We start from the raw sequence: 19,142 nt of genomic DNA, 5'->3' as shown, positions 1-19,142 counted from the left end.
TGATGGTCAGTAGCAGGGTAATCTTGTTGAAAAACAACCGTAACAACAAAACATGTTTACACTACTTATGATTTAACCCACATTCAAATAGAGTCCAAAGATGACAGCCAAGTGCCAAGAGAGAGTTGGCGTTAAACCTCATCTGAAGGCTGAAAAAGCCTTCTCTTCCTCTCTCTTTAAACAGCAGTATTTCCATTAAAGAGGCAGTATGAACAGATCAGTTTCAGCAGAACATCCAAGCCATAATTTGGCTTTTCACGTGTGCCTTTGGTGGGTTCCAGTTGCCCAAACTATAACCTATGCCGCCGCCGCCGCAAAAATAAAAGATCCCAAGGGCTCTTTCCTTTTTGGTGCTTCTCCCCTTGGCCTTCTAAAGCGGTCTATTATTGGATGCATTCCTACCCTACTTAATATCACAGACTGAAAAATGTCAGGAGAAAAAGAAGAAGACGGATCATCTCCAGCTGGATAAAGGTGAAGACAAAGAGGAAGCAGGGGACCCAATCAAGCCACCTACAGCCAGCCAGACGTCCTCAGCATGGTCCCACATTCTCCAAGGTAGGGCAGTGCCCCGGTTAATGCTCCCCCTCCCGTGGAGAGGAGGGGAGGGCAGGGGGTCACCATCTCACCACCTGGCTGTTGTAGTCCTCCGTGACTGCCCCCTCTGGGTTCCCGTCCTGTCTGGGCCACCGGCGGCCCCTGTGCCCCCGCTGCAGCCTCCGCTCCCCGCGCCTCTTTTGCCGGTCCCTCTGGCGCTCCAGCTGCTTGGTACGGTGGTAGCGCTGCTGGAAGAGATCCTTCGCGTACGCGTACAGCTGCACGTCCAAGAAGTTGAGCTCCTCGATGCGCTGGCGGGCGCCCTCGTTGATCTCCACGTTGGAAGCCCGCGTGACGTTGAACTGCGTGAAGGGGGAGATGAACTTGAGGTTGAATGTCCTCTCAAAGAGAAATTGCGTCTTCCGCTGGAACTCCGTGAGCCCGAAGAAAGCCATGTTCTTCAGGTTGCTCTTGGCGCTCTGCAGCAGGATGGCGTTCCTCTCGCTCTCGTTCATGAAAGTCAAGTTGTAGCAGCCCACCAGGCTGAGGTCGGCCAGCATGCGCACCTGGCGGTTGTTAGCCAGGTTGTAGGTGCAATCCATGAATTCCCGTAGGCTGACCCCAGACCAGTCGTCCCCGGGGTAGCAGGTAGGCAGCTCATCGGGGGTGGGGCTCCTCCCATCGCACACGTGGAGGGAGGTTTTCCACGTGGCCCCTCTCTGGACGTGTTTCCACTCGCTCAGGTACCGGGACACCGGATCCCGCAACATGGTGATGTAATAGAAATTCCTGGAAGAGATTAGACGAAGAGCGTCAGTCCGCCGTAACTATAACCCTGGGACCCCGCGCCTCTGTAGCGTCTGTATCAGCGTTGACTCAGTGGGCTTTTCTGCCAGATGGTCACGTGAGAATATCTGCCTGGATTTGCACCTGTCGGGCCATGTTCCCCTATGTGCGTGTTTCTACGATACAAACACGCATGAATCGGTTTCCAGTACTATTTGCTGGGTTTTTTCTTTCTGCTCCAGGGTGGGGAGGGGCGGGGTTGGGAGAATCGATCAGCAATCATTCATTCAGCAATCATTCACTGTTCAATCGCTACCAGCAATAACAACACCTTACAGTAAGAGAACACGCCACGTTTACTGAATGGTATCACCCATCTGATATTTTATTTGATCCTTAAAAGGAACTTTTGTAGTAGACACGGGGGACTATTTGATAGGGAAACAGTGCAAGGGGTTAGGATGATTTCCCCAAAGTCATGTGACTAGAAAGAGCAAAGCTGGAAGCCAAGTCTCCTTAATCTTTCCTGTTCACAGGGGTGTTCTGGGTTAAGAGGTGGGTGGGGTAGGGGAAGGATGTGTTGCGTGCGGACACTAATGTTTACTGAGCAGCTACTATGTGCTAGAAACTGGGCTGGGTTCTCCACGGATACTGGCACAGACCACCTTCAACAGAACTTTGTAAAATGGGTTTTCTCATGACTTTTTTAAAAAAAGCTGAGAACACAGAGACTGAGAAAGGTGAAAAATACAGCCCAAGATCCTAGAGCAAATTAATACTTGACGCAATAACATTTAGGCCTATTTGATTTCAAAGCTTCTGTGCTTTCCTGGGCACCATATTGATATTTTAAAAACAAAAAGGTAACTAATATTTATTGAATGCCTACGAGTTGTCAGGTGGGGTGGTTATTACAATCACAGGTCTCGTCTCATCTAATGGCATCTATTGGAACATTGAGAAGAGATACATTTTATAAATGGCTAGCTTCAGAATGATCAGGTAAAGATTAGGGCACCACTGGCTCAAAAGGGCGAGAGAGGTGTGAAGAGGCCAGAGGAGATGTGGAAAAGTCGACAGATAAAGACACAGCAGTATACATGTGTTAGCATACGGTATTTGTTTTTCTCTTTCTGACTTACTTCACTCTGTATGACAGACTCTAGGTCCATCCACCTCACTACTAATGACTCAATTTCGTTTCTTTTTATGGCTGAGTACTATTCCGTTGTACATACGTGCCACATTTTCTTTATCCATTTGTCTGTCAACGGACACTTAGGTTGCTTCCACGTCCTGGCTATTGTAAATAGAGCTACAATGAACATTGTGGTACATGACTCTTTTTGAATTATAGTTTTCTCAGGGTATATGCCCAATAGTGGGATTGCTGGGTCCTATGGTAGTTCTATTTTTAGTTTTTTAAGGAACCTCCATACTGTTCTCCGTAGTGGCTGTATCAATTTACATTCCCACCAACAGTGCAGGAATGTTCCCTTTTCTCCACATCGTCTCCAGCATTTATTGTTTGTAGATTTTTTGATGATGGCCATTCTGACTGGTGTGAGGTGATACCTCATTATGCTAACACATATATATATAGAATCTAAAAAAAAAAAAAAAGGTTCTGAAGAACCTAGGGGCAGGACAGGAATAAAGATGCAGACGTAAAGAATGGACTTGAGGACACGGGGAGGGGGAAGGGTAAGCTGGGACGAAGTGAGAGAGTGGCATGGACATATATACACTACCAAACGTAAAATAGATAGCTAGTGGGAAGCAGCCGCATAGCACAGGGAGATCAGGTCAGTGCTTTGTGACCACCTAGAGGGGTGGGATAGGGAGGGTGGGAGGGAGGGAGACGCAAGAGGGAAGGGATATGGGGATATATGTGTACATATAGCTGATTCACTTTGTTATACAGCAGAAACTAACACAACAATGTAAAGCAATTATACTCCAATAAAGATGTTTTTTTTTTTAAAAAAAAAGACACAGCAGTAGGCGTTAGAGGAAAGCAAACACTGATTCCAAGTAAGGAAAATCTTTCTCGTCATTTGAGCAGCCGCCAATGGAATGGGCTGCCCACCCCGCCTTTATCACCAGGGTGACACTCAGGGTGCCCCTGGGCAGACTAAAACTGTGCCACCAGGGAAGCCCCAGACAGATTTTTGAATGCTCAAATAAGATCACAGATGGGGGGGCTTCCCTGGTGGTGCAGTGGTTGAGAGTCCGCCTGCCGATGCAGGGGACGCGGGTTTGTGCCCCAGTCCGGAAAGATCCCACATGCCGCGGAGCGGCTGCGCCCGTGAGCCATGGCCGCTGAGCCTGCGCATCCGGAGCGTGTGCTCCGCAACGGGAGAGGCCACGACAGTGAGGGGCCCGCGTACCGCAGGGAAAACAAAAAAGATCACAGATGGGAAATCTGTAAGTTCCCTTGTTAATTGGACAAAACGGAAAACACAAAAGAGGATTTAAACAAGAAAGATGATGACTATCGATCGATAAGACTCAACCCCATTTATGTGTCTCAAGTTTAGACACAATCCAGATTTTTAAAATAATCATAAGAGCGGGAGGATTTTAGGGCTGGGAATTACAACAGTTTGTGACATAAAGGGTTAACTGGAACTTGCTGCTGGAACCTGAGAGGCTTTGGTTTCACTTGGGAAAATTAACTGGCCATACAGTTCCCTGTGCTTTCTTTGCATTGGACTCCACATGGTCTCAAAGCTAACTGAAACTAGCTTACACTTTAAAATGATCTTGGTTTCAAATTTAACTTTATTCAAGGTAACACTGCATTTAACAAAGACTAGCTACGTTGTAGAGTGCTGTTTACATGAGTAAAATAAGCCCCAAATGTCTGCAAGTTCTACTAGCCAAATAGGACAGAGGTCCATTTGTAACGAAAACAAACTCTGACATCAAGACACAAAAATGGACTAGGGCAACATTCATATTGATGAAGTACAAAGTTGTCCCATCTCATGGTTCTGGAACCAAGTGCCTAATGGCATTTGGGTATTGCTTTAGCCAGACATATTCTCATGTATGTTTTATTTGTTTGTCTCAATCTTGCAAAGCAGTCAAAATAGAAAGCTAGAATAATAGTAAAAAGAAACTAGGGTAGAAGAACACCTAGTTATTGAAGAAGAAAACACAATTTGATTCATTAAAAGCATTTTTTCTCATCTCTATTTTTTTCTCTACTTTCATTTGCTCCTCTACTATCAGACAGAAAACTGCAAAAGTCATTGATGAAATGATGTCTACCTCCAGGCCACACGCCCAACCTTCATTGTGTACAAGTTTCATGACTCTCCAGTTTCATGACTCTCTTCCCTGCTCCCTAACAATGGAAACTCATTTTCTTCTGCTCCCATAACTCCCAATTTAGTTTCTAAGAAAATTCTTTTTTTTTTTTAGAAAATACAAAATATTTTATTAAAAAAATTTTTATTTTACATTGGGTTATAGTTGATTAACAGTGTTGTGTTAGTTTCAGGTATACGGCAAAGTGATCCAGTTATACACATACATGTGTCTATTCTTTTTCAAATTCTTTTCCCATTTAGGTAATTACAGAATATTGAACAGAGTTCCCTGTGCTATACAGTCCTTGTTGATTATCTGTTTTGAATACAGCAGTGTGTACATGTCAATCCCAAACTTCCAATCTATCCCAAACTAAGGAAAATTCTTAAAATACTCTGAAATCTGCAGCTTTCCTTTTCAAACGTTAATTGTTCAACAGCACAATGGAGGGTAAAACAGAGAAGACCAGAGAAGAAGGAGAAGCAGCTCCCAAGCAAAGGCCATGTGGCCACATACAGAGGCTCTCATCAACACCCGTCCCTTTTTTCTTTTTTTTTTTTTTTTTGCGGTACGCGGGCCTCTCACTGTTGTGGCCTCTCCCGTTGCGGAGCGCAGGCTCCGGACGCGCAGGCCCAGCGGCCATGGCTCACGGGCCCAGCCGCTCTGCGGCATGTGGGATCCTCCCAGACCGGGGCACGAACCCGTGTCCCCTGCATCAGCAGGCGGACTCTCAACCACTGCGCCACCAGGGAAGCCCAACACCCGTCCCTTTTAACTCAACCTCCTAAGCTGAGGCAGAGTCTCATCTGTTCCAACACTTGTCCTGGCAGTTAAACTTTCCCCAGATTTTGGAAACATTAATAAGCAAACTATTATTTCCTCCTTTCATCCATCCATTCACTCACCTGGTAATTCTCCAAACACTGATTGAGCCCCTGGTATTTGCCACACACTGGGGCTAGGCAGTGGGGACCCTGAGATCACTAAGACATTGTCCTCGAGGAGATCTCAGGCACCCAGTGATTCTGGTAAAGTGGGAGAAATGCTAACCAACAAGTTAAGGGACTATTCTGCATGGACCTGAACGATACCAAAGACGATAACTTTTTCTGTCTCAGGGACAGCGTGCTGACAGCACATCTTCCATTTGCCACCTGCTTCATTGAGAGTTTGGGCGAATTCATTTACGAATGTCTGAAACACAATTACAACTCTTTAGAATTGTCATTCTTGTGGCCTCAGGGTAATGATGGCAAAGCCCTGTGTACTCAGGGGCATTAGGAGACGGGAAACCTTGGTTAGTTCAATGATTATTTTGTTTTGTTTTGTTTTGTTTTGTTTTCGGTACGCGGGCCTCCCGCCGCTGCGGCCTCTCCCGCCGCGGAGCACAGGCTCCAGACTCACAGGCTCAGCGGCCATGGCTCACGGGCCCAGCCGCTCCGCGGCACGTAGGATCCTCCCGGACCGGGGCACGAACCCGTGTGCCCTGCATCGGCAGGCGGACTCTCAACCACTGTGCCACCAGGGAAGCCCAGTTCAATAATTATTTTAACTGATGATTATCACAGGGACCATCACGGCTTACAAAAGCACAAATACACGGAACACACACTTTTCAGTCTCTTGCTCTGCGGTAAGGTAATCCTATTAAAAAATTCTAAACACAGCACAAGGACATGACTGCCTTCCCTCAGTCTTTGCCTTTTCCTTCACTCATCTGCATCCTGCTCGTCTTTCCTGGCCCAGCTCAAGCCTCATTTCCATCTCCTCTGACCTTTCTGGCCTCGAGGATTTACTGCATCACTTACTGTGCTTTTAACGTGCGTATGAAAGTCTTGGTCACATCTACCCTTTAAGTTCCTCTTTGACCACTGGACCTTAGGCCTGGTGTCCCATGACACCTCCACAAATCCTGCTCTCTATAGGCATTCAATAAACGATGCTGCGGAAAAGAAGTGACCTTCATATGAGATAAGTGTATTTTAATGACTAAGGCTAATATTGCCTTTGATAAATAGACCCTTCTTTTCTCCCCTAAAAACTAATCTGACATTATTTTTGAATGTCCAAAATGTGTGAAAAGAATAAAAATGCATATAATCTTCTAATACATCCATCATTCGATTGTGATGGTTGATAGGCAGAGAGAGAGAGAGAGAGAGAGATAGAGAGGGAGAGAGAGAGACAGTCAATACAGACTTTGGGTAAAAAGCAGAATATTTCATACACCAGATAATTAATAGAAATGAGTTTTTTTAATGTTAAACTTAGTAGTTTTCTTCCACTCTGCTTCAAGAACCTGTATTTCAATAAGCAGTTTATTGTATAATTGCTCATTTCTTTAATTAGCAAGTCATTTAATTAACACATGCTTATTGAGGGTTTGTTGTATGTAAGGAGCTGCTCTAGGAAATGTGGAGAATAAAAAAAAAATAGAACGTACTCAAGTATTGTAGGTGTAAAAGTGGTAGATTAGAAAAAGAGGCATGTATTAGCAAGTCATGGAGGTAAGCAGTAGACAAAGAATATTTAAGAGAATATTTCAGAAGGTACAGAGAGCAGAGTGGCCTAATGAGACCAGGAAGTTCATGTTGTGCATTTCACTGAAGGTTTGGTCAATAAATGAATGAATGAAAAGAGGGACATAAGCTAGAACAGGAGGCTGAGGCCCAATTGTCATGGGCTCTACGTGCACCTGTGAATTGCTAAAATAAGAAAAGTGTTGATTCAGGAAGACACACGGAGCAACAGAGTTTGGGATGGATAAAAGTAGGCAGAGACCAGGACAGACATTGGACAGCCATGGTGAGAGGCCAGCAGGGAAGAACCCAGAACTGTGGGTACTGATGAGAAAGAATCAGAACTGAAGAACTATCACACACCCAACCTTCATCATTTGTTCCTCTTCCTCAGCTTCCTCTAAACTACCTTTTCCTCCTCCGTATTCCCTTCTTCCTTCTATCTAATCCTTCCCTTTCAATTCTGTGATGTAAAACAGGCCGTGCTGGTATGCGCGTCATAGAAGTCCCTGGAATCACTGTGCCTGTGGTGATTAAAAGATATTCACTTCCATGAGGCTATGACATGCCTGTCCAGTGAGAACATATTTGAAGGAAGCTACAAGATGCCAGGTTCACAAGGAGGGTTAATAAGTATATTCCTTCCACCACCAGCTTACCTCTTGTAAAATCAAGTAACACAGTTACCATCTCCACAATCCACAGTTCGAAGCATTCCTAAAAACCAGTTCAACTAGTAACTCCTCCCATCAGCCTCCTTTGATGTCCTCAGCAGAAGGGATCCTCTCCCTCATCCCCACCTGCTGAAACATGTGCCGCTCATGCTTTTATCTTCATTCCGGGACCAGTGAATATCTCATCCCTTGAACTGGCTTTATGTCTTACTCATCCTTCAGCCTCCAGAGCATATGATACATCACCTTGTACATCATGGACGTTCAGTTGTCCAATGTTCATGGAATTAAAAAATAGATACATTTTATCAGCCACTGTTTTAGGAATTCTCATGGTCATTGTCCCCAGGAAACTTCTGTTGGTGCCTTAGCCAACAGAATTAGCTCAGGCTAATGATTTCCCTTAGCCTAGACCTTGTGAAATGTACAGGAAATAATCTTTCCTCCTTCCTCTTGCCCTGCAGACTTTGAGATGAGTTTTCTCTACATATAATCAAGTTTTGCCAAAGTTTAGCGTCTCACAAAAGAACACCACGAGTGACTGTAAGGTGGCCTTGGGGGCATCTGAAGGAGCTCTTTGGTCCTCACCAGGGAGTAGGCACAGACAACCAGTCCATCTTAAACACAAGCTGATGTGCGCATTTTTGAAAAGTGAAACTTAGCTCTCCCTCCACCCTGCTGTATTGTGTGCAGGAGTCATTTTCCAAATTCTCAGAATGGAATTAATTTCTTGACTCTCTTTAGAGCTGCACACTCATTATGGGCTGCCCATTCTTCATTATCTCAGTAGAGTATTATCTGCACTATTCTGTATCTGATAGGGGGAATCACGGCACTTAGAGCTTGGCAATCAGACTGCCCTTTGACAGAGCGATGAAAGGGCCTTTTATTCGAGCCTTGAAAACAAATTAAGGAATTTAAGAATGATGTTCTAAGCAAATGGGAAATTGGGGACGATGATTGTTAAGTGTTGTAATAAGGAACTTTCGGGGGCTGACAATGGTGTGTGTCAGAGCAATTGGTCCCAAGGATGTCGGGCATTGTGATGAGAAAATGGAAACATTCACATGTTCTTATCTTACTTCATCCAGAAACCCTGCATCCCCTACCAAGCTGCCGTCGTCACCTCCTCCCTGACAGTGACTGACTTACAAAGCAGCCAGACCCTTTTGACTAAGGCATGTTTTATCTTACTTATTACCCAGACATCTTGACACTTTTCAGTCGGTAAGATATTGGGGAGAGGAAAGCCCACTGTGCTTCCCTCAGGAGGGGAGGGGCTCTGCATCCCTTTTCTTCCCTGTGTACCTGGTAACATTAAAGGGAGAATACTTTGGTTGTAGCTGGTCTTTTTTATTAAATCATTAATCCCCACCCCCAAACCCCAGTGACAATTAATGCAACACACTGTCATTATGGAAAGTATGAGCAATGCAGAACCGTAAAAAAAGAAGATGAAAATTACTTATAATTACTTCACTTGGATATAACCACAGTTAAATATCTATTTCTTTCTTTTACAGATTTGAGATCATACTGTACATTATATTTTTAACATGTATTTTAAACTTAAAAATACAAGGGGGATGTATTTTCCATTTTATTTAATGTTCTTCCTTAAGAGCATATTATTCCAATTATGGATGTCCTGGAATTTATGTGACCCATCTCCCAGTTTTGGACAATTTAGCTGATTCTGTTTGCAGTGGGGGCTACTATAAACAATAATCTGATGAATCATCCTAAACCATAAGTATTTGTGCAGTGACTAAATTGCTAGGAACAGAATTTCTGAGCCGAGAGAATTGCCCTCATTTCGTCATTACAATGCCGAAATATAGCCGACCACGGTCAGCATAGGTGAAGACAGGGCCCTTCCATGAGGTCCGACATCTTCGGGTGCCAGGAAACAAGTCTACTTGAAAGTCAAGGGAAGGTCATGAAACAGACTCCTGGCTCTCCCTCCTCCCAGCTGGACCAGGAAGATGCCCTGTTCAGATCATGAGCCTAAGATGGACATTCTAGGACAGCCAGGCGGGGTTTGTGACGTGGTGGTGAGGAAACATACTTCCTAAAAGATTTATTTTACACTTAATGAGTAGCTGGAATATCAAATTAGAGGCTAAACATTTGTGGAATCAAATCCCACTCATCAACACTGCAGCTATATTAAAGCCGACATCTAGATCAGAAAGAGGGAAGTGCATCACCTGATTATGTTCAGGGCTGGTCCTCACAGAAACAGCCTCTTGAGATGGAGCTTTTCTGCAAGTCTAGGTATCAGCTAACTTTAATAATAGGAAGCTGCACATGTTACTAAACCAACCACACAAAAGCAAGAAATATAGGTTTCCGGACGATACTGGTCATTTCTCCACGAGGATCAGTCCACCCCCCAAATTCCCCAGAGGAAGAAGTAGTATTTATCAATAAGATAACATTTTAAATCTTGTCACATTGCTTCTTAATATTGACACAAATCCTAGGGGCCTCAGACTCACAGAAATGCCATGATTTTCGTTGTCATGTTTGCTTTCAGTTTCCCCCAAGTGGCTGCTACAAGAATAAATTTCAGGAAATGCATGTTCCAGGGACGTGTTTCTGCTAGCTTGCTGAGTACAGTTCTCCCAGTACAGTTTCAAATGTGCCAGGGAGGGTCCTGCTCTCATGCATTATTCAGGGACTTCTGTGATTATTTGGTTCAGAGGCGCCCTGCTTTGCGTTGCCGCGCTGGGACTTGGGCACGAGGACGTTTCCAGGCGCTCTGCTCTGCAAAGCTGTGGTTTATGCATGCGGGCATCCACCTGAAGCCTGGAGCCGCCCCAGAGTGAGATAAGGCCTAATTCAATCTCACTCACAGCTCTACTCCCAGCCAGGCAAAGCAGAACACCAGATAGTACACTCAGATTGTGTTATTAGGCCGCGCGTGTTCAGTCGTGCTCGCTCTTTAGCTAATTTCTCAGGCGCTGCTTTTCGGGAATGTGAGAATTACAGGGTAGGAGCGAGGAGGTGTCTTCATTACCATTGTTTTGTAGCAGCCAAGTTGGAAAGGAAAAGTAGTCAATCAGGACATTCAAGGACAAGGCACATGTTTTGACATTTAGGTTTATATCTGGCAGCTTTGATACAGGTGTTCCTAAAACATCACAAAACTGAAAAATAAAACTTCTGTGTCCAGATTTTGCCATATTCTGCCATGAGAGATTCTTTTGGGTTAGGATTTTCCTAGATTCTGCTCTCAGGACTGGGCAATCATTTTAGCATATTCAACAAAATACTTGAGAGATTCCCCACCTGATTCCATCCCTTGCCAGTTCTCAAAGAAAGAGTGCCTTGAAGGTCATCCCCCAAGCAATGATTAAAAGCAAGCTAACTTAAAATACGGAAAGTTCCGTGTGAAAGAAAAATGGATATTAATAGCAATAATAATAATGGCTAACATTTATTGAGTACCTACTGTGTCCAAGTACAGTTCTAAATGCTTTAGGTATTAAAACAAAAATGGAAATTTTTATTGAATTTTTAAATTCAGTGTATCTATTGAAAGAAAAATTGGTACTAATAGCAATAATAATAATGGCTAACATTTACTGAGTGCATACTATGTCCAAGTACAGTTCTAAGGACTTCCACTAATCAATTTGGTCATCAAAATAACCCTTTGAGTTACACAGGCTTTTAGATGATATCTGAAATTTCACAAAGTGACGAGAGTTCCCACAGTCTCTTCCATCATCTTGTAAGTGGCAGGCTGTCTTAGAGATACTTTGCGACTTACTGCTGCAGGGGTCCAGGCTTTGGTTGAAGTCAAGGCTCCGGAAGCAAAAGAAGCAACTCAGAGTGAGGGATTTGTGTCTGCCTGTGGGTCGATGGGAGTGAGTCGGCACATGGCAGGGGCTGGGAAGGCAGGCGTACCTGTCCCCTCTCAGGGTCAGAGGCTCTCTTAGATGCTTAGAACTTGGCAAAAGTCCTAAACACAGTTTTCCTGAGCTCCCTCACAACTACATAACAAATTCACACTTGAGGGAAGGGTGTTAGAGACAAGTGGGAATTACTGCAGTTCCATGCGTTTTTAACACTCTCAGGTAACCTGGAAGCCCAAAGCTGCAGTCGTATCAGGACAGTAAAGGGTATCAGGACAGTAAAGGGTGGTTAGAAATAGCGATGCAAGGGAATCCAGATACAGCCAAACCTCACGCAACGCCATCATTCTGTTCCTGGTTTTAAAATAGGTCTTTTTAAACACAATGCTACAAAGACTCAGAACTGTGTCCCAGAAAGGTTACTGGATCCTGAAGTTGGCTGTTCTGATGCCTTTATTCAGGAAGAGAAGATTCGAGGAAAATGCAAGTCAAGCTCTACCATTCGAATGGAGCATGAACACAAAATTTCAGACATGTTGGGAGCATCACCTAAGGCGCTGTGGAAGGAAAATAGGTTTAAAGTTAGAAAGATCTGGTTTCTATGTCAGGTCCATCTCACGTTTGGGGTGAGTTGGTTAGCTTATCTGACCTCTGGGGGCCTTAGTTTCCTCATCTAAATAGCCAGGGTATAAATGCTTACTTCATAGGGTTGTGGGACTTAATGACTAAACTAATGACCATAAAGGGTCCAGCAGTAGCTGAGAAGCAGACAGCATAGTGCACACCCTCCACTTCAAAAATTTCCCTTTCTCGGGCTTCCCTGGTGGTGCAGTGGTTGAGAGTCCGCCTGCCGGTGCAGGGGACGAGGGTTCGTGCCCCGGTCCGGGAAGATCCCACACGCAGCAGAGCGGCTGGGCCCGTGAGCCATGGCCGCTGAGCCTGCACGTCCGGAGCCTGTGCTACGCAACGGGAGAGGCCACGACAGGGAGAGGCCCGCGTACCGCCAAAAAAAAAAAAAAAAAATTTCCCTTTCTCCATGAATGTCAGAGCCTCAGAAACTACCCAATACAGTGAAATTTTAAATATTAAACAAGCTGTGTTAAAAATTAAAAAAACCAGCTGATAGCGCTTTTCTATTTGTATAACATACTTATGGTTTTCAAAACACTTTCCTCATCCATTATTTCACTTGGTTCTCAGTACAAAATCATATCAGAGGCAGAATTTACAGATGAAGGAACTGATGCTCACAGATATGCAAGGAGGTTCCTGAGATCAAACAACTAGTGAAGCTGAGACTTTTCTTTTTCTTCTTCAGCTACTAGACTAGCTTATTTGTTTATCTAAAAATATCTGTTGATTATGTATTTGATGCCAAACACTATGTTAGATGCTCGGGGTATAACGGTACACAAGACACAGCCTGATCGCAAGAGCTGACTGTGGAGTCGTCTTATTTTGCCCAAATGTAGTTAAGAGTTAGAAAGAAAACATGTCATGAGCTCATTATTCTACATTTGGGGTTTCGCTGGTTTGTACATTAGCTCATTTTCTCCTTGAAACCCACTGAAAAGGGGGACCCAGAAGAAATAGCCAGAAATGCCAAGACATGGATACACCCTCAGGTAGCATTTAAAGTTGTGGAAGATAATCATTCTGAAATAATAAGCTCGTGCTTCTACTGAGGCAGTGCTGTGCACTTCAATCTGGAGGCACTAATACCTGGTGGTCTGCCCTTTTGTGGTACCACAGCCATTGGTGATCATCCGTTAGAGGACAGCAAATGGTGACAGTCAGAACATCCTTTCTTCTTCAGTTATCAACTGCCACGCTTCTATGAAGACAAACTTCCCCCATCAACTATCTGATACCCCAAGGCAGATGAATGTTTGACTCATTCTATGTACTGGTTTTCAAAATAACAGTTTGCTTTCCTAGAATCCTCCAAAGGGGTTTTTGTCGAGGTTTGTTTGTTTGTTTTAATATCATTACGAGCTCATGCATCTAAACATATAGAATGAGTTTCAATACATTGCAGTCATTATTCAATACATTCAATACATTATCCCTACTGATGTTCAAATTATCTAATTTTGGGCCAGTAGGAGCTTATTTAGATGGAACCTTGGTCCTTTTGATGCAATCCTTGTAGATTTATGCATATTCTTCTTCTTCTTCTTATTTTTTTTTTTGGCGGTACGCGGGCCTCTCGCTGTTGTGGCCTCTCCCGTTGTGGAGCACAGGCTCCGGACGCGCAGGCTCAGCGGCCATGGCTCACGGGCCCAGCCGCTCCGTGGCACGTGGGATCTTCCCGGACCAGGGCACGAACCCGTGTCCCCTGCATCAGCAGGCAGACTCTCAACCGCTGCACCACCAGGGAAGCCCGATTTATGCATATTCTTAAAGGATCTTGCCCAAAAGATCAAGAAAGATGGTGTTAGAGCTTGAAATTTTCTTCAGTTCCTGAAGAATAAAGTGATTCCTTGGCCAGTGTTACCTGCACACCACAGTCTTCTTTTTCACTCCTACAAAGCCACGTAACTGCAGTTTGTGCTAATTACACCTGTGCATCGAAGGGGAAATAGACTAGACACCATCTTTAACTTTCATAGGTTCTCTCGAGGCCCAAACACCAGAGGTTTTCCCTTTCATTTTTCCTTTTCTTTTTCTTCTTAAGCTCACATGCATGACATTTTCCTTGGTGGTAGGAATAAAAGGCAGGGCTAGTGATTCATCTGTGACCAGATGCCAATGCCACTCCACAAACTAATCTAGGAGAAACCAAATTATGCTGGAAGTAACTCGGAGCCCTAATCAGGTTCTCTCCAAAATCCACTTATTCACAATAAGAGCCCGAGTTCCTTCCAGAAGCCCAGCTTACCACATGGACACTCAATGACATCTTTCAGCTGCAGTGGGTTCCGAAGTACAGCTGTAATTCTGCCTAATTAATAATGCAATGACAGAAATTTAGAAAAATATATGCACCATAGTTTAAATCTCCCAGAAAAGAAAATCAATCGGTTCTGTCTAAACTTTGCCTTGGGTGTTCCCTTCGCCAATTCAAGTGTGGAGCACAGTGACCTGAAGTTGCAAATATTTTTCTTGAGGCGTGATTGAAGCATCAGAGAAATAATAGCTTTCAGTATTCACAGAGATTTTAAAACACTCAAACAAGGATACTTATTTTCCCACTTTCCTCTGCTATATGTAAATCAGAGATAATAAGCTTTAAGATGTTCAAAAAAATGCAGCTTGGGGCTGTGCTAGAGATGGCATCTCCCTTTGGGCGATCAATACCTGGATTAAAAATAAAGAGGAGGGGCTTCCCTGGTGGCGCAGCGGTTGAGAGTCCGCCTGCCTATGCAGGGGCCCGGGTTCGTGCCCCGATACGGGAAGATCCCACATGCCGCGGAGCAGCTGGGCCCGTGAGCCATGGCCGCTGAGCCTGCGCGTCCGGAGCCTGTGCTCCGCAACGGGAGAGGCCACAACAGTGAGAGGCCCGCGTACTGCCAAAAAAATAAAATAAAATAAAGAGGAGGCATCCCTTAAGAAATGGAATAATGCAACTGCAATTCCCTTGTTTTGTGAACTTTCCCAAACATGTCCCCTCTGCATTTATTATTTCTCTTGATGATAAGAATCTAAGTTTAATAATCATAAAAGAGAAGTAGCCTGTCCTTTTAAAATTGACACCAGCTACCATCTCTGAGTCCTCCATTGAAATGATGTGGAATATGCTGATGTTAATCTAAAATTTAAAAAATTCAAAACCCTAAATCAAGCAAACAAATGTAACCGAGAAGAAAGGGGAAAAAATGAACAAAAACGGCAACAAAAAACCAGCTCAAAGCTTCTTTTCATCTGTTTTCAGGTTAGGTTTATGCTAGCCACAAGGGGGACCTCAAATCTTTCCAAACACAAGGTAAGGGCAAGAGCTGTTTTCCTAGTAATTAATTTCCACCAATCAATATTACCTATTAATGTACATTACAGAGACAAGCTATCGACTTCTGACACTTTACACTCAAGTTAAAGAGACTTTCTTATCAAAATTCTAGGTGCCCCGCAGTGATCGTAAGTCAAAACCAAAATGAGTTGCACCTGTGATTTCCTGCGTCTGCTCTAGCAAAAAAATTTCCAACACTGCAAATTTCATCAAAGGTTAAAACTGAATCTGAAGCACTATGTATAGAATGGAATACATTGACCTCCAATGGATTTTAAGGGCTATTCTGCCTCCTTCTGCCACATCACACCCCCCCAAAACAGCCATGGAGGCTGACACACAGAAGTTAAAATGCAGACCCTCTCTTGGGGCAGAAGTTAAAATGCAGAGCCTCTCTTGGGGCAGTGGGAAGTTGCTGGAGCCATTAGCTCTGGAGGTTTTCAACTCACGCCGAGAGCTTGACGGTGTTGACGGTGTTTACAGCCTGTACCACAAAAGACACTTGGAAGAAAGAAGGGATTTTAATTTTCTGTTCAAGCTAGAAGATAGGGCAGAATAGTATAGTATATATAATAGATAGTGCTGCACACAGGCAGAATGGAAGGTTTCAGCAATTAAGGACAGACTGGAAACGTAGCTTTCTCCAAAGCTCCAGCAGAAGAGAGAATACCACCTGTCACCCCCCTACCACAGGGAAACTACGGGAACAGAACAGAAGCACTCCCAGAACATTCCATCAGGTTAGCTAGCTATCAAAATCACCTTGTACAAACCCAGAAAGCCCCTCTGAGCTTTGACATGAAATGACTCTTTGCTGACTGCCTTTTCTCTAATGGTAAAATAATCCTAAAGAAAGGTAAGGATTGCTAACCCTTCTATTGTCATAGGGCAGGAGTGCTCGCGTGGAATTGCGGGGATGTGGTCTTTCTTTTAGACAGCTCGCTGTCCTGGACCTCAGCACCAGGAGGAGGGCTGAGGAAGACGAGGGACACCGGCTCGGGCAGTGCAATTGTCACTCCTGATCAGAGTCCCCATACATCATGCTCTCACATTCACTCGTTTCTGAAATTAAGAATTAGCATAGAGTAAACTCCTGGTTCAGAAAGGTCAGTGTTCTGCCTCTGAGTCAGGCACTCGGGAGAGGTGTTCTGGAAAATGAAGTTCTCTCTTATGACACCCTACCCTGCTTGACACGTGCCCCCAGTACAAATGGAACCCAACCTTGGTGCAAACTGCGTGGATGTTTAACTTACAGTTTTAGAGCTGGTGCTTCCCCAAGTTTAATTTTCCATTTGAAAAGCAGTAGTCCCTCTTAATGTGCCTTAATCATTCTTTTCTGAGAATTTCAAAGGGCGCCTTCTAGGAAGCATCGTGTTGTTTTCAGATCTAATCCAGACTTCCGCTTAGATTCTTCCTCTTCGATACTCTGCAAGTTACTTTTGTGCTTTCCCACGCTCATCCCATCTGCCCCATATACTTTTGCTCATTCGTGTACCCCTGGAATAGTGCCCTTCTAGTGGGACAACCCTTGTGAAAGCATTCCGGCCATGACCTGGGATTTACGTTTAATCTAGGGATTCTGTGCACAGACAAGAGCCCTCAGCTGGGTCCTGACTCAGAGTCCTGCCCTGCCAGAAGGGCAGGTAGGACTGAGGTAGACCCTATGGAGGAGGGGGCATCAAGCATCGAGCAGGTAGAAACATCCAGATCCTTAACAAATCACGGGGCATTTTGGTTTTGGACAAAGCACATCTAGTCAAGTTTATATACGTATCTTTGAAATACATTTTGATTTGTGTGCTTAAAATAACTCAAATAAAGAGAAGGAATTTCCCACCTCTAAAAGGAAGCCAAAAAATGTTATAGGCTGCATGTTTGTGTCCCCCCCCCCAAATTCATATGTTGAAACCCTAACTCGTAATGGATGGTATTAGGACATGGGTCCCTTGGGAGGTGATTAGGTTTAGATGAGGTCTTAAGGGTGGAGCCCCACGTTGGGATTAGTGTTTTCACAAGAAGAAAAAGAGACCAGATCTTACTCTCTCTGCCATGTGAGGAAACCAGAAGACAGCTGTCTGCAAACCAGGAAGAAGGTCCTCACCACACACGGAATCTGCTGGTACCCTGACCTTGAGCTTCCCAGACTCCAGAACTATGAGAAATACATTCCTGTCGTTTAGCTACCCAGTATGTGGTATCTTGTTATAACACCTGAATTGATTATGATAGCAAAGGTGGGTGTTTTAGAGAAAATACGGGAACCCCTTCTCCACCATCCTTCCTCTCTCATCTGGTTACAATAGTATGTGACCACCAGCTCTCTAAAGAAATTAAATGACTAAATAATCCGCTGAGATGAGGGAGGTTGGGAGTGAGGCTTTGGAGGACTAGTTCTTCTCAACTAGTCTTTCTCAATTCACCAGACCAACTGCCAATCTTTACTAATCAACACAAAACCCGTTATTGATCTCCCACCGAGAGATGTTATGGGTTGAATTGTTTCCCCAAAAGATGCTGGAGTCTTAGCTCCCAGTACTTGTGAATATGTCTCATTTGGAAATTGGATCTTTGTAGAGAATCAGGTTAAGGTGAGGTCATTAGGGTGGGCCCTAATCGAATATGACTGGTGTCCTTATACAGAGGGTAAATTTGGACACAGGGACAGATGGTGTGAAGACACAAGAAGATGGCCATCTACAAGCCAGTGAGGTCATTAGGGTGGGCCCTAATCGAATATGACTGGTGTCCTTATACAGAGGGTAAATTTGGACACAGGGACAGATGGTGTGAAGACACAAGAAGATGGCCATCTACAAGCCAGTGAGGTCATTAGGGTGGGCCCTAATCGAATATGACTGGTGTCCTTATACAGAGGGTAAATTTGGACACAGGGACAGATGGTGTGAAGACACAAGAAGATGGCCATCTACAAGCCAGTGAGGTCATTAGGGTGGGCCCTAATCGAATATGACTGGTGTCCTTATACAGAGGGTAAATTTGGACACAGAGACAGACGGTGTGAAGACACAAGAAGATGGCCATCTACAAGCCAAGGCATGTCTGAGACTACCAAAAGCTAGGAGAGAGGCGTGGAATAGATTCTCCCTCGAAGCCCTCAGAAGAACCAACCTTGCCTGCACCTTGCTGTGGATGTCTAGCCTCCAGAGGTGTGAGAGAATCAATTTCTGTTATTTAAGTTTTGTGGTACTTTAACCACAGCAGCCCTGGGAAACTAATGCAAAGGGAGATACTTATTGGAGAAACAGATGAACATAATGGCAGAGGAATTCTCCCTAGCTGCCTGCATTAATAAGACTAGTTTTTGTCTATAAATATGAATGGAACATTAAGGATTATTAAACATTTGAGAAAAAAATGAATAAACAGAATAACTGCCTAGAAGAAATCCACAATTTAAGAAACAAAAATATTATTACGACTATCCTGAGAAGTTACCATATCCATTAAATAAGAATAGGATTGGGCTTCCCTGGTG

At 44.2% G+C, this 19,142-nt stretch overlaps 1 protein-coding gene across 1 annotated transcript in view; it reads right to left on the bottom strand.

The window, feature by feature from the left end:
* Positions 1 to 617: 617 nt before the first annotated feature.
* Positions 618 to 19,142, bottom strand: part of HS6ST3 (heparan sulfate 6-O-sulfotransferase 3) — a 642,824-nt gene continuing 624,299 nt past the window's right edge. Inside the window, exon 2 of the mRNA XM_060129117.1 lies at positions 618 to 1,326. Coding sequence (XP_059985100.1) covers positions 618 to 1,326 — 709 coding nt within the window. The remainder of the gene's footprint in view (positions 1,327 to 19,142) is intronic.

The sequence above is a fragment of the Lagenorhynchus albirostris genome, chromosome 18, assembly GCF_949774975.1.
Source record: "Lagenorhynchus albirostris chromosome 18, mLagAlb1.1, whole genome shotgun sequence".
Lineage (NCBI taxonomy): Eukaryota > Metazoa > Chordata > Mammalia > Artiodactyla > Delphinidae > Lagenorhynchus > Lagenorhynchus albirostris.
The sequence above is the reverse complement of the archived record's forward strand: the minus strand, read 5'-3'. Positions and strand labels throughout refer to the sequence as shown.